This window comes from Corvus moneduloides, chromosome 17 (genome assembly GCF_009650955.1).
Source record: "Corvus moneduloides isolate bCorMon1 chromosome 17, bCorMon1.pri, whole genome shotgun sequence".
In the NCBI taxonomy this organism is placed as follows: domain Eukaryota; kingdom Metazoa; phylum Chordata; class Aves; order Passeriformes; family Corvidae; genus Corvus; species Corvus moneduloides.
Genome location: NC_045492.1, coordinates 856157 through 880430, shown reverse-complemented (window position 1 = coordinate 880430; position 24274 = coordinate 856157). Strand labels below are relative to the sequence as shown.

General features: G+C 56.7%; 1 protein-coding gene across 3 annotated transcripts; it reads right to left on the bottom strand.

The window, feature by feature from the left end:
- Positions 1–74: 74 nt before the first annotated feature.
- On the bottom strand, positions 75–22570 carry TP53INP2 (tumor protein p53 inducible nuclear protein 2). Of its 3 annotated transcripts, none has more exons than XM_032126773.1 (4): positions 21835–22017; positions 12637–12967; positions 9146–9455; positions 75–7688 (listed from the first exon to the last, which is right to left on the bottom strand). In XM_032126773.1, exons 2-4 carry the CDS (start codon positions 12758–12760, stop codon positions 7436–7438), a joined length of 687 nt encoding a protein of 228 aa, XP_031982664.1. In that variant the 5' UTR covers positions 12761–12967; positions 21835–22017; the 3' UTR covers positions 75–7435. The 3 variants fall into 3 exon arrangements, with proteins under 3 accessions (XP_031982664.1, XP_031982665.1, XP_031982663.1); XM_032126774.1 differs by having other exon boundaries at positions 9146–9275; positions 21835–22013; XM_032126772.1 differs by lacking the exons at positions 75–7688; positions 9146–9455 and having other exon boundaries at positions 12758–12967; positions 21835–22570.
- Positions 22571–24274: the final 1704 nt, after the last annotated feature.

The following is a 24274-nucleotide window of genomic DNA, read 5'->3' as shown; positions in this document are numbered from 1 at the left end:
TTAGAAGCTTTTTTAAAAAACCAAAGCATTTTGCAGACAGATTTACTTGAAGGCTTTAGAGGACTACACATAAATAGATTTTAAATATATATTTTTTTTATTTCTTGTGATTTTTCTTTATATTAGATTTTTTTTTTCAGTCAAGAGACAGCATTACAACCTAACAACCAAAACCAGGTTACACACACACAGGCACACTACACAATGCATCCCAGGCAGTCGTGTCCTTCAGTCTGTCGACACACGGCAAATGTTTACACAATGTCCTAGAGGAGGAAACGCCCTTTCCCTACGAACCCTGCTTACACCAACTGAACACGTAACACACGAAAGGACAGGTTTTTGTTAGCTTCGAGTTTCAGACGAGGTCTCAGTCCTACAGCATAGGTGATGTAGAAAACGTGGGGCTGGTTTTCCCTCTTCTCCAAGATCCCCGAGTGGCAGCTGTGCCCCGTCCAGCAGAGCCCAGGGCAGGAGCTGCTCTGCCCCGAGCTGCCCGCGGGCGTGGGGCAGGAGGGCACGGGAACATTCTCCGGTGCATTTTGGGGAAGGCTTAAGGCAACCTTTTCCAACCATGGAACAGGCCATCTGTCCTGGCGCTCGTCCATCCTGCTGCTCCTGCTCCTGCTCCAAACACCGCCCGGTGAGCAACTGGGGTTTAGACTGAGCTTTTCAAAGCTGCCTAAGAGATTAAGTATATCCAAAATGCTAAATGCTTTTTTTAAAAAAAAAAGTAATCTTAATGCTTTTTGGGGCATTAATTCTGTTGGGCTTCTCTGAAAAACCCCACAGTGACTCTGAAAACAACACAGAAACACAGAAATATTGAAAACTGACTCCCTGGTCACCTCTTGCATAGGACTTGTAACTGCAGTTCAGTGATTATTCAAGTTCTGTAATTGTGTTTTAAAAAGATGCCAAACCATGAAAAAGGGTGAAGGCACATGTACAGTCAGTGCAGCATGAGGGAGGGTAATGTGTGGGCATGAGTTTTACAAGCAGATACCAGGGGTGGATCCATACAGATAGAATATTGCAGTGCTCGGTGGCTCTGTACAAGCACAGCTCTGATACAAGAGGAAATTTCACTTTACTGCTACGCCTTGTGCTGCTCCCTCATCCCCAGACTTCCTGAAGCATAAAGCTGAGGATAAGATCTCAGTGAGACTTGGGCACAGCTGCTCATGGCTTCCCCAGCAAGGATACATGAGGTGAATGCGAAAGAGCAGAGGAACTTTGGGCTCCCCTATGCAACCCCTTGTTAAGCTACACTTAGAATTTACTGTGCTGTTTTCCCCTCCATTTGCAGGGAATAAAATCTTCCCCCCCACCATGTAATGAAATAGGGTCAGAGTGGAAGGCAGAAGGATTTTCACGTTAAGCTGCAACAGAGTGAAAGCTTTGCAGCTCTTTTTGTGCTCTGGAGCATGGGGCAGCATCCCTATATAAAATACAGGGTTGGAAAAGCAACCCCCTTGCCAGCCCAGGAGGTGTCAGCTCAGAATGAGTGACAGGGGCCACACCTGGGTGTCACCACTCTGCACAGAAGAACTGGAAAGATCATCACACATAAGAGCCACCTTTGCTATTAAAAGGAGCTGCTCATCCCTGTCATTCCTCTAAGGAGAGAGTTACAGGTTTAGTTAATGACAAATGTTCTCAAGGAGCAAAAAGAAAAGCTGATGGAGATGCATCAATGGACAGCCTGGAACAGGGAGACCTCCTGCCCAGCTGTGTCCAGCTGTCCAGAGCCCATGGCTGGGGAGTGCTCTGGGATCCTGGAGACGAGCAAGGAGAAGGTGGCATCTCCAATAGGTTTGAGGACACCTCTCAGCAAAGAAGGGATTCTTGAGGCAGGCAGAGCCTTTCCCACTGCTGCATCCAGCTCCCACAGCCACATTCAGGCAACCTGTGGCAGCCACTCCAGTGATGGGAATGGGACGAGGACGGAGGCCGTGAGGATGACAGGAGGTTACTGACTTGTATGGAGCAGGTCTGAGAGACAGAAAGCTCCAGCTTGAAGAAGACAAGCCCTGAGGGGATCAGCCCCTTTTAAGGCCCGTTCCTGTCCCTGGTGGGTCTGCCCGTGGCAGTCCCCTGGGAGGGAGGGGCTGTCAGTGCTGTGGGTGTCCCTCCTCAGGCTCCAGTCCCTGCCAGCAGCTGTGCTGAGGCCACCACAGTCCAGTGGTGGAGAAGGGCTTGGGGGGAAGCTCTGTGAAGCTTGGGGGGATGCTGAGGCGCTGGTGCATCCCTCCTGCTGCCAGCAGCTATTTCTGAGTGCATGCAACAAAGGAGGAGCAGCAAACTGGAGGCACATCAGAGTCACCCATGGGAGGGGTGGCAGCTGACAATCCCCGGTGGCTTGAGAGTCCCCTGGCACCAGCTGGACATGGATGGCCTCTTGTTTTAACCCAGACACTCAGGGAAGACTCAAGGACTGCCACCAGCCATTCCCAGGGCAGTGGGGCTCGGTGCTGCCTTCTGAGAGATGTTGAGAATGATTTCTCTTGACTTAAGGTGACTTAGGTCTTCTTACTGTTTCCTAATTATTAGATGCTTGATCTTTGGGGGCTCACTTGTTTTTCAATAAATTCACATGAAGTTTAATTTCCACTTTATGCAGGGCAATGGAATTGATACTGATCCAGAGGGGCAACTGCAAAGCTGTGGGACTCAAGCCTAGAACCTCACTGGAGTATTTTTCATCTTTTTTTTCCTTTCTGGTATGGCAAGACATCTAAATGGGTACTTTGCTCCCCAGCAGGGCTAGATAGAAGACAAAGAATTATCAGTATGATGTAAATGTAAAACTATTGATTAGAAACACGCCTAAAGAGAGAAGATTTCCACAGCAGTGATCTTTGGGATGAGCCATGCATTTATGTTATCCACAATGAGAAGGAAACACAGCCTCCCATGGAGAGAATCATTTCTCTTCCAGACCAAGCTTTTGCAGCAGAGCTTCTTAGAAAGCACATTTGTGAGTGCAAATTTCAGAGCAACAGGTGAGGAGGACTTTTGCCCCTACTCCCTCTGCAGCCCTCCAGCCTTGCAGTGCCAAGCAAGAGCCAGAATTCGGTGCGAGAACTTCGCTGCAGCTGTCAGTGAGGGGTCCTGAGTGTGCCACAGCCTGGCCTTGCCAGCAGCAAGCACAGCCTTGGGGGCCTGGGGGCACGGGGGGCCCTGGTGCATCCCAAGAGGTGGCACTTCTCCAGCAGGGCTGTCCCTCCTGGCCCCGTGACACTTCGGGGGCTCATCCCTCGCGCTGGGCCGGGCAGGCAGAGCAGAACCAGGCAGGCAGATGGAAATCCTGCTTGGAGAAGATCCCTGCACCATGGGGGCTTCAGTGGTGGAAAGATCCTTCCCTCCATAAGGGGTGTGACAAGCTCCAGCCATCACTGAGGGCACTGCCCCAGCCCGTCCCAGTGCCCTGCTGCCCCCGAGCCTGCGATTCCAGTACGGGGCTGGGAAGCTGCTGCTGGGGCTGGAGCCAGCTCAGGTGTCTGAGCCCAGCACTGCCATGCTGCCCAGCAGAGCTGACATGTACTGAACAGGGATTTGCCCAGGTCTTTCCACTGGGAATTCTTCCCCTTTTTTATGCTTTCATTGCAAGAAATGCAAAACTTTCTTTCAGTTGCCTGCATCACCATTTCTCCAGGTGATCATTCCAATGGCTTGCCCCATCCTGGCTGTCTCCTGATCCCAGTGATGTGGTGGGTCAGGCTGTAACACACAGCTCTGCTGCACTTCCCAAACCCTAGGAGGCTCAGTGCTGAAAATCTGTATGTGGTTGCTCACAAGCAAGTCTAAAAAGGGACCAGACACATTCTAGCAGCTGTAAAGGTGAATTTTCAGGGCAATGAACAAATGAAGAGGGGCTGCAGCCCAGGAATGGTCCCACCATGAATGGCCACAAATTCTTTTCCACACAGGAGTGTCAGAGCACCCCACAGCTCCTGTCACCAGCATGTGCTGCCACAGGCCACATCCCTGCAAGCACCCCAGAACCAAACCCCCCATTCTAACAGAGAAGCCTGGGAAAAAGACATTTTTAAAGACCCCAGCAGATTGGTTTGTCCCTGAGTCCATGCTGTAGTTTCCCCCTACACAAGTACAGAAAAGAAAGCAAAATTCACCTCACCTGTCCCAGCAGGACCAGCCCAAGAGCTCCCTGCAAACCAGAACCTTCCCACTGGAAGCACCACACAGCGCATCACAAATACTGGGTGCAAAAAAAAAAAAAAAATTCCCAACAAACCCCTAAAAAATTCAATCCCACACCCCAAAACAAGCTACTGAACACCCACACTGGGCTGTGAAATATCTACACATGCACACGGGTGCACACACAGGAAGTTCTCAGTTTTTAAGCACCTTTCATTTGTTTTAAGATCTGAGGAGACAAAAAACCTCAGTGAAAAGGGGTTTTCTTGCTCTGGCAGCACTGGGCAGGAGGCCTGTGACCAGGCCAGGCCTTGTGCTTGCTGCTGGGCAGGAGCAGAACATTGCAGGTCTTCTGCAAAGCCCAGGCTGAACAGACCTTTGCCACAGCACAGGGAGGGTGGGTCACACTGGGGGCGAAGGGCTGGCCAGGTGAGTGTCGGGTGTTAATACACAGCAAGAGTGCAAACAACAGAGGGGGCTTGCAGGAGCTCATTTGCTGTGGTTTGTGCACTCCACTGAGCTGCCAGAGGCTCAGGGTCTGGATTAACCTCTTCATGAAAACATTATTAATAATTTATTAATCCTTTATAAACATACTCTGGATATAAAGTGTGACAACAGTTCTGCTTCATCTCCTGTGCTGGCTGGGCACAGCATGATGAAAGACATCTCAGACTGGCATGGAAAGAAGAAAGGAAAAGAAAACTGTTTGAATTTGCTTCTGAAAACCAGGACGGAGGAAGATCACCTGTTTGGAATGGGCACTGGGGGCTGGGTGCTGGTGGCAGTGCCAGACTGAGACAAGTCCCCCCGGAACACGGCCAAAGGCCTCTGGCTCACAGCAGATGAGTGGGCTGCACGGGAGGGTTTCCAGAAGGGATTTCTCCTGGGGTACCATTTCCAGCAGTCGGGCAGGCACAGGAGAGCCTGGCAGGGGAGACACAGCAGGATCTGCCTCAGGGCCACTGCTCCCCCCAGCCTGTTCCTCTGGGAGCTGCCAAGGGGGCAATGGGGTCGCAGCCAGCCTCTGATTTCTGGAGTGTTCCAGGGGTTCTGGCAGCAACTTGGATGCACAGGAGGAGAATCTGTAGTGGAGACCAAGCTGGGGGCTGGACAGTGCTTGGCTTCTCCACTTCTTGATGTGTGTTGGGGCTGCAGAGAAAACGCTTCCTCTAATGCTGCTGCCCAGTGGCCACAGAGGGGCTCATCCAGCGACACGGGGAGAGCGGGATGGGAAGGCAGCACCCCATCAGACATCTGGGAGCTCGGGCTCAGCCCCTGCCTGTTGTCACATGCACCTGTGCCAGTGTCCCTGCACATGCCCTGCTCCCCATCCATCCCAGGCATCACTGCAGGGTGAAAAAAAGGCATCGAGTGTGAAGCCCAGGAAGCCAAAGGATGTAAACGCTCCCCTGGAGCCAGATGTCAGTCTCTTCGCCAAGAAGACAGCAGGGGTGGGACAGGGTGATCTGCAGTGTGGTCTCAGGCTTGGTGAGGGACAGAGGTTGCAGTGAGGCCCGAGGAGGGCGGGGCGATGCCGGGGGCACGGAATTCCCCAGCTCTGGGCTTTTGGGAACGCCGAGGCAGCGGTGTGAAGGGGAAACGCTGCAGGTGAGCAGCAGCAGCCGGCTACTGCGGTCCAGGCTCCCTGGCCCGGAGCTGGGGGCTGTTGCTCCTAAGAAGGTTCATTTTGGTTTTAATCTCATCAAAAGAATTAATAACTATCAGCTGTCTGAGTCTGGGCTCACCAAGACTCCTTCAGCCGAGGTGCCTGGCTGATATTAAGGGATGCAACATGGTGAGTGGAAGAACCTCTGGTGAAATTGGAATTTTCTGGAGTTGTGGAGGTATTTCTTGTCTCAGAGGGTGGAGGAATCCAGACTGTGAGCTGGTCGTGAGCAGGACTCTTTCACAGGGCACAGGGTGCAAAACCAGTTCCTAAAAGGAGAGAACTGGGGGGCAGGTCAGTAAATTTCTGCTGGATTTGGAGCTATCTCAGCTGGTGCTGGAGCCATGTTCTTCCAAAGGCAGAAGGAGTCCATCATGGAGAGAGGAGGGATTTGCATTAAAAATCAGCATTGCCTAGCAGAGGAATTTGGCCCTTCATGGGAAAGGATGCAATTTTTAGTGGGGAAAGAAGATGCTCCTGTTACAGCTCCTCTTACAGCAATCCTCTCACTCAGGCCTGCCCCATCTTGACCCATTTCAGTGGCTCCCAGATCCATCTTTGTCCTTACTTCAGCCTCTTCCCTCCGGCCTCTTCTTCAGCATCCTTTCACCACCACCATCGACATGCTTTGGCCACCTTAGGAAAGCTGTGCAGATCCCTGCCCCCTCTCCCCTCCCGGGGACTGACACCAGGCAGACAACGCTCCTCGGCTTAACAGGGGCTCTTCTGAGTATGAAGGTACAGAGAGAAATATATACACACACATGTACAGGCGTACCCACAGGGATACAGCTGTGGCTGGGGCAGGTGACTGGCTCCAGGAGGACGGGGCTCGCTCAGATGGGACCACCAGCCACGGTGATGCCACCCCAGGCTGGCCACCCCTCCTGGCATGGTAGCCAAGGGCTCCGGCGCGGCGCTGGGACGGTGCTTTGATTCCTGAGATTCCTTTTAAGGTTGATTTTTAAAAAGACCACCATGAGGTACCAGGAGCCGCCTGGCTGGCCCGGCCACAGAGATTCCACCAGCGCTTTCAACCACAAGCCCCTTTTGGACTGGCAGTGGGGGGTTATCATGGTCAAATGTAGCTAAGAAATCAAGGAGGGACAGGAGCACTTGCTGGTTTTGCAGGGCGGAAGCATTATGTAGTGTCATTGATGAGATTTTCCTAAAAATCCCAAATCTTGTGGCTTCATTGCTCTTGTCATTCCCGCTCGGTGTCTGTGTGACATCCCATCCAGGCTGTACATGGAGTCATGATGTGAGGAAAGGCACTGATGTCACAGGCTTATCAGGACAAACAGGCTTCACCGGGAACAGGTGTATTTCGGGAAGAGGTGATGTCACTGGGAATACTGATTTCCCACGTGAAGGCTGTCGAGGCTGTTGGGGAGGGGTGGCGTGGCCCTCCATGCCGGCGGCTCCAGGGGTTGTGGCCCAGACGGCATCGAGGGCGAGGGGCGCGGTGAGGGCGACAGGAGGAAGATGAGGAGTGCGGGCGAGGCGTGCGGGCGCGGGGAGTGGAGCGGAGCCGCCGTGTCCCGGTGTCCGTGGGGCCCGCACTCCCGGGGCCGGGGGCAGCCCCTGGGCGGGGGAGCGAGGTCAGTAGTTGCAGTGGCGCTGGCAGGGCTGGTGCACGAAGGCCCCGGGGAGCTGCTTGGCGCGGCGGGGCGGGCGCTGCCGGGCCCGGTTTTGCCGCTGCAGCGCCTTCTGGCCCAGGCGGTGCCGCTCCGCCAGCTGCTTGGCCCGCTGCAGCCGCTGCGCCTGCCCCGCCTTGTCCAGCGCCGCCGCCTTCACCGCCAGCGCCCGGCCGTGGTGCGCCACGGGCCGCTCCGGCCGCGGCTCCGGCCCGTCCCTGCGGAGACAGCGCGGTCAGCGGGACAGCGCTGCCCTCGGCCCGGCAGCGGGGGACAGAGCTCACCAACCCCCGCCCCAGCAGCCTGCGGAGAACAGGGATGCTCCAGCAAGGCAGGCTCTGCGACACCCGAAAAAATCCAGACACCACCAGGAACTCCACTGTGTCTAAGTCCCTTGAGCCTGGTCTGTCTCCATCCCACTGTGACCCCTTTGGAGCCCTGGCTAGTCTCGGGTTCCCTTTAGCCCTTCTCTGCCCCCTCCAGCACTGAGGAGCTCCTGAAGCTCTGGAGATCAAGCTCCGGCCCTCAGGGAGACTTTGGAAAGAGTCTCAGTTAGGTGTCAGCTAGACAGGAATGGTGTCCAGAAACCAGGACCAGTGTCACCTAACCAGGAATGGTGTTCTCTAGCCCAGAATAGCACCCCTTATTAGGAATGCTGTCCCCTAACCAGGAACAGTGTCTCCTGGCCTGGAGCAAAGCTCACCCCAAATTCTTACTCCTCCCCGGCCCCACTGAGGGGCTCTAGGGGGAGGTGTTGGAGGGCTGGGACTGAGGGGACAGCAGCGACCCCATGGCAGGCAGGGCTTGTCCGGCAGCAGTCGGGCTGAGTGTGTGTGTGCATGCTCCGGGTTTTCCCTGGGCTGCTGGGCAGTGGAGAGCAGCCCTGGGGGGGAGGGCAGAGCTCTAGGATGTGGCCCCAGGAATGGGTGTGGAGGGCTCCAGCCCACAGGCCTGGGGGGAAAGGGGCCATTGGGGGCTTTTCTGTTCAATTTCCCCACTGCTAAGCTGGGGTTTGGGGCAAGGAGAAGCTGGTGGTGTCCCACTCCCCACAGCTGTGGGATACCCCTGTGCTGGGCCAGTCTGGGGCCAGGTGGGGGATTGAGGGGGGCTGAAACACCCTCCTGCCTGGGGGACCTAGGGGTCCTCAGGGGGCCACTGTGCCCAAAGGCCACCCGGTCCCATGGGGTTTGCTTTGCTTGGGCCCTACCTATGCAAAACCCCGGTGCAAGCCCTGCCTGGCAAACCCCCCTGGGCAGGTGGCATTGGCATGGGTGGCATTGGCAGGAGTGGCACTGACACGGGCGGCTGTGCCAGGAGACCCTGCTAAGGGCAGGGGAGATGAACACAGCCCTCTCCCACCACAGCCCGGTGCCAAGCTCATGTCCTGCACCCATGGCCAGCCGAATATGCTACTGAGACCCCTTAGCAGAGGATTTTGGGACACGGGGGCTGCCAGCCATGCATGGTGCCAGCTGGGGCACCCTGTCAGATAGGTAGGGTGTTCCCTGAGGTGGGCATGGGGACACTGATGTCCCCCACTGCCCCACTACGTCCATGGGTGAAACATTCCTGGGTGTAGGTGGGGATTTGGGATGGCAGCACTGACCATCCACCCCTGATCCCTCAGTGGGTGCTGGGGCTGCCGACCCCCCAAACACCCTCAAAGTGCACTCACGCTGCAGCATCGTCCTCGGGGCCCTCCCCATCCACCTCGAGGGTGCTGGTGACGTAGACGGACATGCTGGGGTGCTCGATGAGCAGGTCCTCCATGGGGCTGCTCCCCACGCCGTCGGGGCCGGGCTCCTCTGCAGTAAAACAGGGGGGAGGGGTGACAAACCAACTCTCGTCCATCAAGCAGGGACCGGCCGGAGCCGGGGAAGCGGCCGGTGGCGGTGGCGGACCGGGGGGTGTCGGGCGGGGTCGCGCCGAGCGCCCGGTACCGCCAGCACCGGGGCGGCGGGCGGGGCCGGGGCGGGCACGGCTGCCTGGGGCGGGGGTGCAGAGCCATGCGGGGCACAGCGGGGACACACACACATACCATGTACAGTGGGGAGGGAGGGGGAGAGAAAGGGGCATCGTTAGTGCGAGAGACACCCACCGCCACCACACCGCCACACGCGGGCCCGGCGCCGCGCCCCGGCCAGAACCCCCCGCTCCGGGGACCCGTGGAAACGGGGCTGCTCGGACAAGGGGAACCGCAAGGCTGGGAAACCCGCAGGGTTTACTGCAGCAATGGTTTGGTTGGTTTTTTTTTTTTTTTTCCTTCTCAAAATGAGAGCAGAAGTTCAGCCAGTGAGAAACGCTGCTTTCCCCGTTCTGATGGCACCTGAGCCGGGCCGGGCCGGGCCGGGCCGGGCCGGGGGAGCGCCGACACGCCCCTGCTCACAAACACCACCCAGCACTCCGCAAACATGGAAACCAAGCACACACAGAGCAGAAAAACAGTCCACACCTTTTCTCTGGAAGAAATCATGGGAGTAAATTCTTCAGCAAAGGTTTTCACTGTGCCTTCAACTCCAGCCTGTTAGAGGCCAAATTTTGAGCGGCTGATCCAGAAGCTGACCCACCCCTCGCCTTCCCTTCCTCATCTCTGCCTTGGGCCGGTGCTTTTCTAGGCTGCCTGTGCTTGGAATTCCTGGTGCTGCAATGGGATGGGAGCCTGCACCTAATGCTGAGATGCCCACACCCATTCCCAGACTCATCAGGGGGATTTCAGGGAACTGGTGAGGGGGGAGGCAGTGCAGTATCTATACGGACACAGTGACCCTGCAGCTGGGTGAGGGAGCAGGAGGAAGCACAGATGAAGCTGTTCTTGCGTGGAGAAATGCAGAGCACGGGGCCGGGTGTTCCTGGCTCCGTGCATCCCCAGCTCCTTCTGCAGCTGATGCTCCAGCCCAGGGCTCAGGACAGGCCACAGCTGGCCTTGCAAACACGAGAATGTCTTTCTCCAGGTCAGAGGATATCAGTCTATTAATAGTTGCTGACATGCCAGGCTGAAGATTGTTTGTCAGCCTGGAGACAGCCACCGAGCCCGGCTGGAGCATCCCCGGGCCAGCAGCACTCCCAGTGGTCTGTGGGCACGAGGAGTGGTCTGTGGGCACGAGGAGCACAGGGCTACCCTGTCCCCATCCTTCGCCAAGGTGGGTTTTAATGTCACAAGCAATATTTGGGGTTCCTCAAGTACCTCAGTGATGCAGCCACATCCTGGGAAGTGCTCTTTGCTCTCTCCCTGGGTGCTGAGCAGAGCCAGGCTAAGCAAGGGGGCAGGAATGGCATCAGAAACATTCCGGGAAGGGCAGAGTAGTTTGGGTGCATTTTGCAACACAGGGGGCAATGACCAGGCTGACAGGGGCCGAACCCAGAGGCTCCCTAGGTTGCCACTGCTGCTGAGAGCGAGCCAGGCCGGGAGCTGCTGCTGGCCACCACAGCTCCAAGGGGAAGGATGGGGCTGGAGTCTCCGGGTTTGGTTCTTGGAGTGCTTGGTATAACTCCAGTCCCAAAAACAGGGCTGAAAGAATCGGGTCCCCCACTGCTCAGGGACTGCTGTGGGAACAGACTGCAGCTGAATTAGCAGTGGGGTGGCATTCACTGGCAGACACTACTGGAAGCCAGCGCTGCACTGAGAGCCGAGGCACTTCACTGGAGCAACATGGGAGTGTTTTGTGCCAGAGTCAAGCCCTGGTCCCCTCTGAGCCATCTGCATCTCGACCCAGGGATCAGGGCTCACAGTAGCGTTTCTCTGGCTGGGGAAGCTGCTGGCTCCTCCTGCCATGCTTTAGGCTCACTGCAGCTGCTGCCAGCTGGCTCCGACACGTGGTGGCTGTGTGCCTGCTGCTCCAGGGACCTCCTTGCAACACCCCCTGCCATGGCACTGCCGTGACCCTCCCTGGACAGTCACCTGAATGCCCAGAGGACAGGGAATCCTCCACAGCTGCCCCTGCCCACACCACGCCCCATCCCGGGCTCGTCCCTGCTCTGGTCCCCTCTCCAGGTCACTGCATATGGAAAAAAACCCTAATGAACAACTCGAATCACAAAAACAAGCATGGGGAACAGGCAGAGAACATCTGCTCAGTGACCTGCTGCCTGCAAGAGAGAGGACAAAACCCTCCTCCTAAACCTGCAGGATACATCTGTGGTCCCCTAGGCTGGGGTGTCACAACCAACCAGGGGCTACCAAAGCAGAGCACGGCCATCAGGAGCTCCTGCACAGCTCTTACTGCTGCTGGATTTGCAAGGAAAAGGCCATAAAAACATCATTGCAATTGGCTGAGTCATCAATCTACAACAAAAACTCCAAGGTCTGAACAGAGCAGGAGAAGATCTGCACAGGAGGAATTCAATCTGCCTGGTTAGTGTCAAACAGGGCTCTGGATGGCTCTGGGAATGGGGAGCCCTGTGGGCTCTCTAGGTACAGGGACCTGGTGCCAAACATCCTTTGTGCTTGGCATGGGCAGTGGGAATAACTTGGGAAGATAATCCCCATGGAGCTGAGATTTACTCCTCTCAAACGACCCAAACATGGCCAGATCACTGGTGGCACATCCCCAGCTGGGACAGGCAGGCACCACTGCCACCTGCCCTCACATGGGCACAACCCCACGCCCCCACCAGCGCCCCAGGACTGGGGTCTCCCAGGGGAACAGGCTCCTGGTTTGCTTTCAGCAGGGGCAGGGCAGGGAGCAGCTGAGCTTGGCTCCTCCTGGAGAAGTGCTGTCCTGGGCACAGCTCAGCCCGGGCCATGGCAGTGCCACAGCCGGTGGCAGAGCCTGCCAGGGCTGGGTCCCCCACCCCACCGACCCCCAGCGGGCAGGATCACAGCAAAACTCCGGGGGACCTCCCTGGCTGGTGCATGGAGGCACCTGGAGGCTTCAGGGCAGCAGCAACCCCAGCTGGAGATGCTGATGCTGCTCCCACACTGGCAGAAAGTTGAGAACCATCACTGGGAGAGGAAAGGGAAAAAGGAGGAGCAGATCAGGGGCTGCTGCAGTGACCACAGGGCTAGGCACCATGAGCAGGGCATGGGGACCAGGGGAGGAAAAATGAAGGGCAGAGCTGCTCCCGTGTGGTGTAAGCTCATCTGCTGACATCTCAAGGGTTTGCCCAGCTCTGAAGAGACAAGGTGCAGCAGAGGCTGTAGGAAGCCAGTTCTGTCACTTTCCTCACCTGCAAGATCAATTATGAGCCAGCCATCTTCCTCCTCCTCTTCCTCAACAAAGGGTTTGGGCTCCTCTAGGCCCTCTGGTGTGTTGCTGTCACTGAAGAAGAGGCTGGTGAGACGCTGAAACATGGTGGGGAGCAGTCCAGCAGGATGGACGGGGAGATAGAGCTACTGCTGGGCACCAGCTTCCAGGCACAGACACAGGAGAGATGGGCAGGGAGGGGAAAAACAGCCCTCGAGGTCTTGGTGACAGAGATGTTTGGCTGCCAGAGAAATCAGAGCTAAGCGGTGCGTAGTGCAATTGTGAGGTTCTTCACTTGGCTTCAGTGCAAAGGCCTGTAAAAGGGAGAGAAAAAGGAATAGCACATTAAAGCAGGCCAGCAGTGTGGCCCTCCTGCATCCCAGGGGCTCAGCTGGGCTCAAGGGGACAGCAAAACGGTGGCTCTGGCACTGACCTGTGCCATGGGCTGTCCCAGCTGGTGTCATACCTGAAAGCAGCAGTGAAGGGCTGGGTGCCTGTGTCCTGCAGCCCCCACCTGCATCACGCCCTGCAGTGTGTTCCCATCCTGGGTGGGGTGTCCCAGGAGACCCATCCCTAGGAGCTGGCAGGGACAGAGCCAGACACTGTCCCTAAGTCAGGCAAACATGCAAAGTTCCTGGCAGCAGGCAGGGTGAGGACAGTGTTGCCACAGAATCCCAGACTGGTTTGGGTTGGAAGGGACCTTACAGAGCATCTCATCCCACACCCCTGCCATGGGCAGGGACACTTTCCACTAGACCAGGGTGCTCCAAGCCCCATCCAACCTGGCCTTGGACACTGCCAGGGATCCAGGGGCAGCCACAGCTGCTCTGGGCACCCTGTGCCAGGGCCTGCCCACCCTCCCAGGGAACAATTCCTTCCCAATATCCCATCCATCCCTGCCCTCTGGCAGTGGGAAGCCATTCCCTGTGTCCTGTCCCTCCATGCCTTGTCCCCAGTCCCTCTCCAGCTCTCCTGGAGCCCCTTTAGGCCCTGCAAGGGGCTCTGAGCTCTCCCTGCAGCCTCCTCTCCTCCAGGTGAGCACCCCCAGCTCTCCCAGCCTGGCTCCAGAGCAGAGGGGCTCCAGCCCTTGGGGCATCTCCATGGCCACCTCTGGACTCACTGCAGCAGCTCCACGTGCTCCTAATGTCGGGTCTCCAAGGCTGGAGGCAGCTCTGCAGGTGGGGTCTCACTTGTGCGGGGCAGAGGGGCAGAATCCTCCCCTCCCATGCTGCCCACACTGGGGGGACAAGCCCAGGATGCTGTTGGCTCACAGTGTTGTTCACATCCAGCCTCTCACCCCAGCCCTTTGTGGGTCTCTGCTTCATCTCTGCTCAGGTCATCACTGTTTTACCCCTGGGGAAGCAGATTCCCCCCAGCGTGGGGGGAGGTCAGCACTCATTAATTTCATTAATGAATGCCAAGCTCCTGGCAAGGCACGGGAATGGCAGCCAAAAGGTGCAGAGTGTTACTTTTGTGTTATTTGTGTGCCTTTTGGTCCAGAGACATTAAAGACATTTGTGGCATTAAAAGGCCTAAAATGCCATCAGGAGCTCAGTGCAGTGAGAGGGGACAGTGCTTGGCACACTGATGTGGGTGCATTCAAAGGGCAAAGCCCCAGTTCATGGCCCTGTTGACCAAGGGGCCATGGAGCTTGTGAGTGATCCTCCAGCCAGGGGAAACTCCCTCTGCTCCAGGCAGTGTGGAATGGGAAGGGTACAGGAGGCACCATGTGTGCATACACACCCCAGTCCTCCAGCAGCTCAAGTTCTAGCTCAGCCCTGCTGCCCAGGGAAGTGGCTTCCCCAGTCCCAGCACCCTGGGAAGGTGGCTGGCATGGACACTGCAGTTCTGGGGCTCAGGCACTCTTTTATTCATCCCTGTGGGATGGCATCACCTTTTGCAGTCTCTCATGTGCCTCAGGAGGAACAACATCTGCTCTACAAGGCAGAGAATGAGAAATCAAAGGAGCCTTTCCCCTGGATAGGATCCCCTGGACCTCAGAGGCTCTGATCTCCACCACTCCCAGATGCAGAAGAGAGTCAATGAGCATGAAGCAGCCCTGCAACACCCAGCTCTCCCTCCCTGGCACGGCCAGGGCAGCAGTGTGACACTACCTGTCCCCTAGGGCAGGTCTCAAGCCCCTGCTGACTCCAGTTGCCCCAGAGGCATGAGGCAGACCATGAGCCACAGCTGTGCCCCGCTGCAGACTGCTCAGGGGTCCAGAGCAGCTTCCCACTCACTCTGGGATGGCTCGGCTGAGGCTCATGGAGCCTCCCACCAGGAAGAATCAGAGGTCAGGAAGGACTCTCTGTGTCCTAAGAGGGTCCCTGGCTGCCCCTGGAGCCACTGAGCAGGGAGGGTTTGGGCACTGAGACATGACAGAGTTGTTTCTCTGACCCCACAACCACAGCAAGGCCTCGGCCATTCTGTTACCCTCCAGTGCTCCCAGTTAAATCAGCCCCTTTACCTGGATCAGTAAAGCATAATAATGTAAGTTAGGGAAAAAACACGAGGCGGGGCTGATGCCCAGCTGGGCTTTGAAGGGACTCTGGTGTGCTCCACGCCGAGCACAGTGGGATTTCCCTCCCCCACGATGCCCATGTGCATTCATCCCCCACCGGGCCAGGCTGCCACAGGCCACCCTGGCCAGCCCTGAGGGCTGTGGCACACAGCCACAGCTTCACCACGCCAGCTCTGCCTGGAAGCCGGGCACCCGGCCTGAGCACTCACCTAGTCAGTAAATAGCTTTTAATATGACATTAATATTACTTATTTAAGAAGTTTATTAGATATCTAATTGTGACAGAAACTCCACAGCTCCCAGGTCCCTGTTGGTGATGTCCCAGAGTCTCCCACTCTTTGCTCCTCCCCAGGTGCCCGGGCAGGAGGGACCGGGGCAGCTCGTGACAGGCACAGGGGTCCCAGGGAGCTCCAGTCCCCCAAGGCCACCATGGCCCTGGCTCAGGGCAAGGCCACGAGTGGGCTCATGTGCTTATTGAGCTGGGGCGTTTCCAGGCTGGCAGAAGTGCTGAGCCAAAGCTGACCCCAGTGTCCCCAGGCAGGTCTTCAGGATGACACTCTGGGGCTGGGGACTGCAGGGTCCCTGGGCTGTGCCCCAAGCCTGCCATGCTGGGAGGACACTGTCAATGCTCTTGACCTACCTCATGCAATTGTCAGTCTTTTTCCCTGCTAGACATGGGCGTCACCCAACAGCAGAGCTAGGGACAAGAGCGGGCACACAGGGACAGGGGAAGTCAGGGCCCCAGTCTGGTTGCCAGGGGAGGGTCACCCAGAAAGCACCCGAGCAGCTACCGCAGGACAGGGGTTGAGCCAGGCAGGGATTTTGCTGTTGCCAAAGCAAAGTCTTGCAGCAGTGAGTGCTTCCCATGCTCTGCAGGCTTGGCTTTGGGAGCCCCCTGCAAGGGGCTCGTCCTCCAGCAAGCTCAAAGTCAAGTGCCCAATGACCCAGCCAAAACCTTTTAGTTTTCTTTTGTTAAAGCATGACAAAAGCTTTCACAGGACAGCAGGAAAGCTGATCCCCCAGGAACAGCTCAGAGCACCCCCCTGCTTAGGGACTGGTCCCCAGAAAATCACAGGATGCAGGCAATGGGAGTAAGGTGTCTGGACTTCCCAGGTGCCCACCGCAACCCAGAGGTAATTTCTCTTTTCTGAAGACACAATAGACACTATTATTTTCGATTGTCCCCTCTCCCAAATTTAACTTCTTAAGTTAAGGCACAGGGGCTCACAGGCAGCTGCCATAGCTCTGGAGGAAGTGGGAGAGAGTTAAAAGCTCCCCTAAGAGCAAAACTTGAAATGGATAATTTGAAAGGCTCATTCCCTGAAGGATTCAAGTAAATCACCAGCTGTCACCCTCTCTGAGACAGGGAGCGTGGGGTGGCCCTGACCCCTTTACTGGTGCTAGGGAATCTGTGCCATGGGTGGGCTACAGTGGCAGGATCAGCCCCATGGTGGTGCCCAGGGAGCTGCAGGGGGCTCCTGGCAAAGCCTTCAGGATCAAACCTGCAGGGTGAAGGGAGGAGCGAGGCCAAAAGGCAGTCAAGGGCCAAAAGTGAGCATTAATCCTTGCCCTCACTTTATCCTGTCTCCTCTGAAAAACTCAGATTAAAGAAGCAGGATGAAGCTCTGATCTCCAAAATTCTCAGCAGGTTTGTGGATGACACTGAGCTGCGTGGAGCAGTCAATTCAGTAGAGGGAAGGGATGGGGCATCCGGAGGGTCCTGGGCAGGCTGGGGGAGTGGGCTCATGTGAACCTCATGAAGTTCAGCCAGGCCAAGTGCAGGGTCCTGCACCTGGGCCAGGGCAGCCCCACACCAGCACAGGCTGGGGCTGCTGGGTGGAGAGCAGCCCTCGAGAAGGACTTGGGGGTGCTGGTGGTGACAAATTGGATGTGACCCAGCCATGGGCACTGGCAGCCCAGAAACCAACCCTGTGCTGGGCTGACCCCACAGCGTGGGCAGGGGTGAGGGGGGATTCTGCCCCTCTGCCCCACTCAGGTGAGACCCCACCTGCAGAGCTGCCTCCAGCCCTGGGGAACAACATCAGAAGGACCTGGAGCTGCTGCAGCGAGTCCAGAGGAGGCCATGGAGATGCTCCAGGGCTGGAGCCCCTCTGCTCTGGAGCCAGGCTGGGAGAGCTGGGGGTGCTCACCTGGAGGAGAGGAGGCTGCAGGGAGAGCTCAAAGCCCCTTGCAGGGCCTAAAGGGGCTCCAGGAGAGCTGGAGAGGGACTGGGGACAAGGCATGGAGGGACAGGATACAGGGAATGGCTTCCCACTGCCAGAGGGCAGGGATGAATGGAATATTGGGAAGGAATTGTTCCCTGGGAGGGTGGGCAGGCCCTGGCACAGGGTGCCCAGAGCAGCTGTGGCTGCCCCTGGATCCCTGGCAGTGTCCAAGGCCAGGTTGGATGGGGATTGGAGCACCCTGGTCTAGTGGAAAGTGTCCCTGCCCGTGGCAGGGGTGTGGGATGAGATGCTCTGTAAGGTCCCTTCCAACCCCAACCATTCTGTGAGTCTGCAATCTCCCAGCCCCCCTAGAAGGGAGCAGCTCCTGGCCTTGAACTGCTCCAGACCCTCCCTGGCAGCCACCAAGCTCCTCCATCAGCTCACCATGGAGAGCTCAGGGTGACCTGCTCAACCCTTCATGAGGCAAAAGACTCCTTGGCTGGCTCCTACCCAGACAGTGAGATGGCCCCGTGCCACCTCAGTCCCTGCAGGTTCCAGCAAGCATTTCTCTGGCTGGGGCAGCCAGTAGCAGATCAAGCTCTGAAGTTTATCCAGGTATTTGGAAAGCCTGTGCTTTCCCTGCAGCAAACATTTGCCCCATTTACAGCAGGGAATGGAGGGCCGGCAGCCTCCATGGGAACTGCAGCACAGGAGGGACCCAACTGCGTCCCTGACAGGGACTGAAATCAGTGCTGTGCCTCGTCACCAGGCAGAGGTGGTGCCCACAGAGCCAGTTTGCACTAGGACGTGGCTTCTCTTCCTCTCAGGTTCCTTCTTCCAGCTGTCCTGTGTCTGCAGGTGCCCCACATCTGTGGGGGAGGTGTGTCCCAGGTGTCCCCCCTCGGGACATAAGGGGACTCCCTGTGCACCACATCCTTGGGGCTGAGCTGCCCCAGAAACCACACACTGACCTCCTGTCCCCTGCCAGAGCTGGGGCCACCACCACAGGACAGCTGCCATCCTTCCTAGGCCTCCACAAGCCCCTTACTCGGCATGTCAGCCCCATCCCAGGCACTGCCAGCATAAGGGGACAGCCCACCAGGGACGCTCACTTGGGGACAGATGAGTTTCTAAATGAATTATGTTTATCAGAATCCTTCCACAAAGTCCAACAGCCTTTTACAACAAGCCAGAAGGTATTAAAAATATTAGAAGTTAAAGTGGAAGTAAGGAAACCACAATGCATCAAGTTATTTTTTCCCCTTCAGAAACCTCGACACAATAATTCGTTTTCTGAGTCACCGTGGCTGCAAATAACCCCAGGAGCTAAGAATAGGGAACAGCATCGGCAGCAAAGCCCTGGGATGCGCCAGGAGCTCGCCGGGGCAGGAGCTGCAGCGCCGCGGGACTGGCAGCTCTCAAAAGTCATAGTCTGCATGAACATGCAAGAACAACAGCAACTCCCCTTGGAAATGGCAACAGGCTCCCTGAAACTTTCCATAAATACTGGGCGGGAGGGATGCTGCTGGCAGGCGCAGGAGCGCTCCTTCCTCGGCACAGCTAAGAATACCCCGCGCAGGCATCCCGGCAGGCGGCAGAGGTACAAATCAGGTGCCTTCCTCCAACCCACTTGGGAAACGGGATTTTCAACTCGTTTTACCTAAATCAGACAAGCATTTCACAGGCCCGTTGTGCTGGATGTACGAAAATCCTAAACCTGGCACAGAAACACAAAACACAGGAGAAGGGGGTCCGGCAGCTGGGCAGCTCAGGCGAGCTCTGCTCGTCACCCCAGAAATGACCAGTGAATCATCCCTGTGCTGTCCTCTCTCCATGCCCATCAAGGGAGGGACCAGAGCTGGCAGAGACCTGCCTGGGACAGTTTGGCAGGGCTGAATTGATGCATTTGGTCCCACAACAACTGTGCCACAGGTCCAGCTGATCCCGTTGCTTTGCCAGCAGGCCCATTGATGGGATTCCCTTGGGGGAGCCCTGGGCACAGGGGCAGAGCTGCACCCCGAGGTGCTGCTGGCACAGACAGGCTGATTCCAGCAAAACAGAGGCTGATTCACAGCCAGAGCCTCTTCCATGGCAGATCAGGGGAGTAGAGGGGGGGAAAGGCACAGAACAGTTTGAAAAATCCCTACAGAACTCTTCATCATGAGACTCTTCTTATTAATGGCAGACCAGGACAAGACCTGGAAGGGCTTTCCTCAGCCAATCCAGGGTCTCAGCAGGGACTGGAGTTCCCACATGCTCCTCCAGATCCTGCCTGAAGGAGAAGGACCCTGCAGAATGAGGGGGAAATGTTTTTCCCGGAGCTGGTCTCTGCATGCACACCGGCTCTTGTGTCACTGCTGCAGGAAGGTCCTTACTCCAAGGACAAATGTGACCTTGTGCTGCTTGATATCATCACACAGAGTCCTGGAAAATCTGCCAGTGGCTGGCAGGATCCAGGAAATTTTAGATTTGCCATGAGCTGTGCTATGAAATTTTAGAACCTTCTTCTCTGGGATGCGTTGGGTGAAGCATCCCAGGGAGCGAAGCATCCCGAGGAGCTGCACACTGGGAGGGAGCAGCCCAACCTCACAGCCTCCATAAATCACAGAGGCTGAGCAGTACTTGGACACCACAAACACCCCGAGCTGCCCAGCAGCTCCCCCCAAGCCCACCCAGTGCCCCACTCGCTGTGCAGTCAGCATCAAAAACCCCTTAGATACAAGTTTATGTCACAGGGTTTTCCAGTCTTATTACAAGCAGCTGTTACCATTTTATTATCTGGGGAGACACTTTTGTATTTTTCCTTTTGTGTTCAGCCAGATAAGCAGCAGTTTGATGCAACAGGTGCCCAACAGTGACAGTGACCTACAGCAGACAGCTTTTGTCTTTTTTTGTTGTAGGTTTGTTGTTTGGGTTTTTTTCTTGGGGGGAGGGGGGGGAATATAAAAGGAGAGGAAAGATTTATTGATTTATTTTAGAGCAAAACAACACAGTTCTTGGCACTCTATAGATTAAGCCTGGTGGGAAAGGAGGTCCAGCACAGTCCTGTACCAGAGCCCAACACCTGTTTCTGGGAGGGTTTCTGGGATGGTTTCCTACCCCAGCAAAACCTTGGCCAAACAAGCAATAGCACTTGGCAGCCACCCAGCTCAGTCCTCTTTGGTGCCACTTCAGCACTGGGTATTGCTGGGCTCAAGGGAGACAGTTTAATCCACTATTTTGGGATCCCAGGGTGCCAGTCTCCTTGCCCACGTGCTCTGACGGGGCTGTAGCTCCCCTACACAAAAATGTGTATGTATGTGCATAAAAGAATTATAAGAGCAATAATGTCCTTTTTTAACCCTTTTCTACACTCCACAAAGTCCAAGTTTTTCCACAATGAGTCCCCCCAGATGGGAGGAGGATTAGTTTCCAGGGCCTGCCAGGGTCACCCAAGCTGAGGTGAGAGACACAAAATCCAGAGGAAAGTTGCCCTTTTAGGACTGTTTTGAGCTGCCCCAAAGGAGGTGCCCTTAGAGCAGCAATAACAGAAGGGGATGCTGTGTGTGGTACCTGAGGGACTCCTGGGTGCAGCACCCTGGGATGTGGTGGAGCTGCCCCACGGCACAAACCTCAGCCTGGCATTGCCAGCACCCTCCCCCTGCCACGCACGGCCCCTTCCTGGGCAGCACAACTAAACTCAATAAAAATACCAAAGCATACGTCTGAATCTCATTAAAACTGGTGGGATTTACAAAGACAACTGAGATCTAAAGACAGCAGAAGTCCAAAGCACCAAGGATTTGCTGGAACTAAGTTAAATAGGTAATACTTTTCTGCATTAGAGATTTACATCTATTTATATTCTTTACACAAATGTATTTTATATAGTATACTATATATACTGTATTTTATATAGTATATAGTATAGGAAGGTGTCCCTGCCAGGACAGCCCCCGCAGGGGGTTGGAACGAGATGATGTTTAAGGTCACTCCCAACCCGACTCACTCTGTGATTCTATGACATATTTCATCGATTAACATATACTTATATTTATATATTCGCATTCCTTTTCCAATAAGCCACATTTTGCACCCGAAGAGCGTCTAAACATCACGGGGGGAGACACACGCACGTTTCCTGCTCAGAAAAGCCACAGCAGCGAGTGGCGCGGGAGGGACACGGGGGTCGCCCAGGCGTGTCCGCCGCGGCCACGTCCCCGGGCCAGCCGGGCCAGCCCCGCCATCGCCCCCGGGGTCACGGCGGGACAGGGGGGAAGCGCCGTGACGTCTCAATGTCATATGCAAATGACGCGACGTCACCGCAGCGCAACCAATGGGAGCGGAGAACGACCGCGAATCTTAATCCGGTGATGAAGAAACAAACAACAGGCGCGGGGGCCGAACCGAGGGGTCCCGGAACGCGCCCACCCCCCCGGGCCCCCTCCCCGCACGGGCGGTGCGAGCCCGCCAAACCCCAACCCCGCGGCCCCGACCGCGTCCCGAGGGGACTCACCGGCCCTGCGGGTCCCGGAAGGCGCTGAGGCGGCGCTGGTGCGGGTGCCGGGGCGGTGCCGGGGCGGTGCCGGGGCGATGCCGGTGCGGTGCCGGTGCCGCTGCGGACCCCGCGGTTCTGCCGAGCGCGCGCCGCTCCCCCGCACAAATCGGGACCTTCCGACAGCTGATCGTGACGTCACAAAGCGGCTCCGCCCCCCGCCGCCGCAGCCAATGGGAGCGGGCGCAGGGAGGGCGGGGCCCGCCCCGGGGCGGGGACGGGGAGCGGGGTCCCGGGGGGCCGCGGGGGCCGGTTCGGTTCGGTTCGGTTCCGTTCCGTTCCTCCGTGCCACGGGGCCGAGGAGGCGGCAGAGCCCCGGGCAGGGAGCGCCGAGGGGCTGGAGACCGCCGGGGCCGTGGGGCGAGAAGGGAAAGGATGGAGACCCCCAGAGTGCTGGGATGGAGGGGAAGGGCTGAGACCCCGGGGGTGCGGGGGAGAAAGGAGCCCCGGCACAGAGATATAGCGGGAGCGGGAGGAGCGAGATGGACGAAAATTAAGAGCTGAAGCCGTTGAAAAAAAAAGCGATAGAGCCGAGTCCCGCCCGCAGCGCCCCGAGGACGCGGGGGGGACAGGAAGGGTGCGGGGGATGTGGTGGCCCCTGCCGAAGGGAAGGGACAGAGGCTGGAGGCTGCCCAGACACCCATTCCCTTCTCACTGCTGCGGGACGCGAGTGAGGGGGCTGGGGCTGAAACCCCTGGATGTGCCACCCAGCCATTACCCACCTGCGAAACAAGAGCGGGTTCACGGGGCTCCTGCAGACCGACACCAGGAACATCCCAGGAGTGTCACAGTCCCTCAGGGTCCTTGGCATCACCAGGTTTGCCTTCCTCAGCATGGGCTGACCATGGGACCCAGGTTTGGTTTGACATCGTGCCAGGCTTGTCACAGGGCAGGATATTGTCTGTAAAAAGATAGAACATTTATTAAAACAGTCATTAATGGAGCAATTTGGGTGTCTGAGTCATGCATGGAACAGTTAGGACTCATCTGGCATCGCAGGTGAGAATTCCCCATTGAAAATTCACAAGAGGTAGAATTTAATTGTGTCTTATTCAACACGAGGTCACAAATTAAATAGCATTTAGTCTTCTGTAATTGAAGGATCCTGCAGAAGAGTGTAAACCATTTCGGGAGGAGAGCTGCCACCCTGCAGAGCTCCCACACCACTTGGCCAGGAGGGGAGCAGAAGCCTATGAAGCTTGGAACAGTCCTAAAAAGAAAATCCACTTATTTGGGATGTCCATAGTGGGCATTTTGGGCTGGCCATGGCAGTTTCAGTTAATGCCCAAGGAGCTGGAGGTGCCCAGCACTGCTGGGCATAGCGGGGGATAATCTGCAGAAGATACCCAGGAGTTACAGCATAGCCACACTTAACCCACAGCCTGCCCGAAGCCAGGAGCTTCTGCTGCCCATGCAGGTTCATTTTGCTGCTTCTGCTAGTCCTGGTTCCACAGGGAGTGATTACAAGATGGCTCCTGCTGGCTGCAGCAGGAATACAGAAATCAACCTTTAGTCCCGCTGCCATAGAGGAGGGGATATAAATAAAAGCAGCAGAATGAATCTTGTTATGTGAAACATGTTCCGGGGTAAACTGCCCCATTCGTGCCATTTAAATGGGATGACCCTCTCTCCATTCCCACAGGGATGGGAAATGCTTCAGTCTCTGCTGCACCCTGCCCTGGTCTTCTACTGCCAAAAGGGGATGGCAGTCCCGTCCCAGGGCAGTGTGTTGCCCCAGTGATTTACTGCTGGGAAAGCTGCTGCACAGACGGTGAAGCAGAGGAAGGAGCTTCTCAGCAGCCTGAGGCCACCAGCACTGGCTGCCAGGCCCTGCTGTGCCCGGCCAGGGGCTGTGGTCGGGGGCTCTGGCAGTGGGTGGCAGCTGTGCTGTGTGACAGCGGGAAATGACTTTAATCTTGCTGGCACAGGGTGCAGCGGGCAGGAAGCCGTGGTAGCCCAGCCCTCATGTGCCTGAAAGCCTGCAGTGCTGAGTTGGGGTCCACATCACTGTGACTCCTGTCTGTGCGTGGCGATAGCAAGGAGAGCCTGGAGGGACCCCCCTCGGTGCCCAGGGACAGCATCGTCTGCTGACCCTGAGTAAGGGAAAGGAAACCACAGTGCCTTCCCTGTGGCATCCTGAGGTGGGGGGGACACAGGGCATGACCTGGCTTTGACCCCTGGATGGCCCTGGCTCTCCGGTCGCTGGGAAAGTCACGCTGAGTTGAGCTGCACGGCCTGAGGTGGCTGTGCCTGGAAAGGACGAGCAAGCAGCTGACTGCAGCTCACCTGCCCGCAGGTAATGGGGAGTTAACTGGGGCCTTGGTGTGTCACAGCATGAGTCCACCCCAGCAGGTGCCTCGGGCTCTGCTGCTCAGGTACCTAACTGGAGGCACTCAGTGAA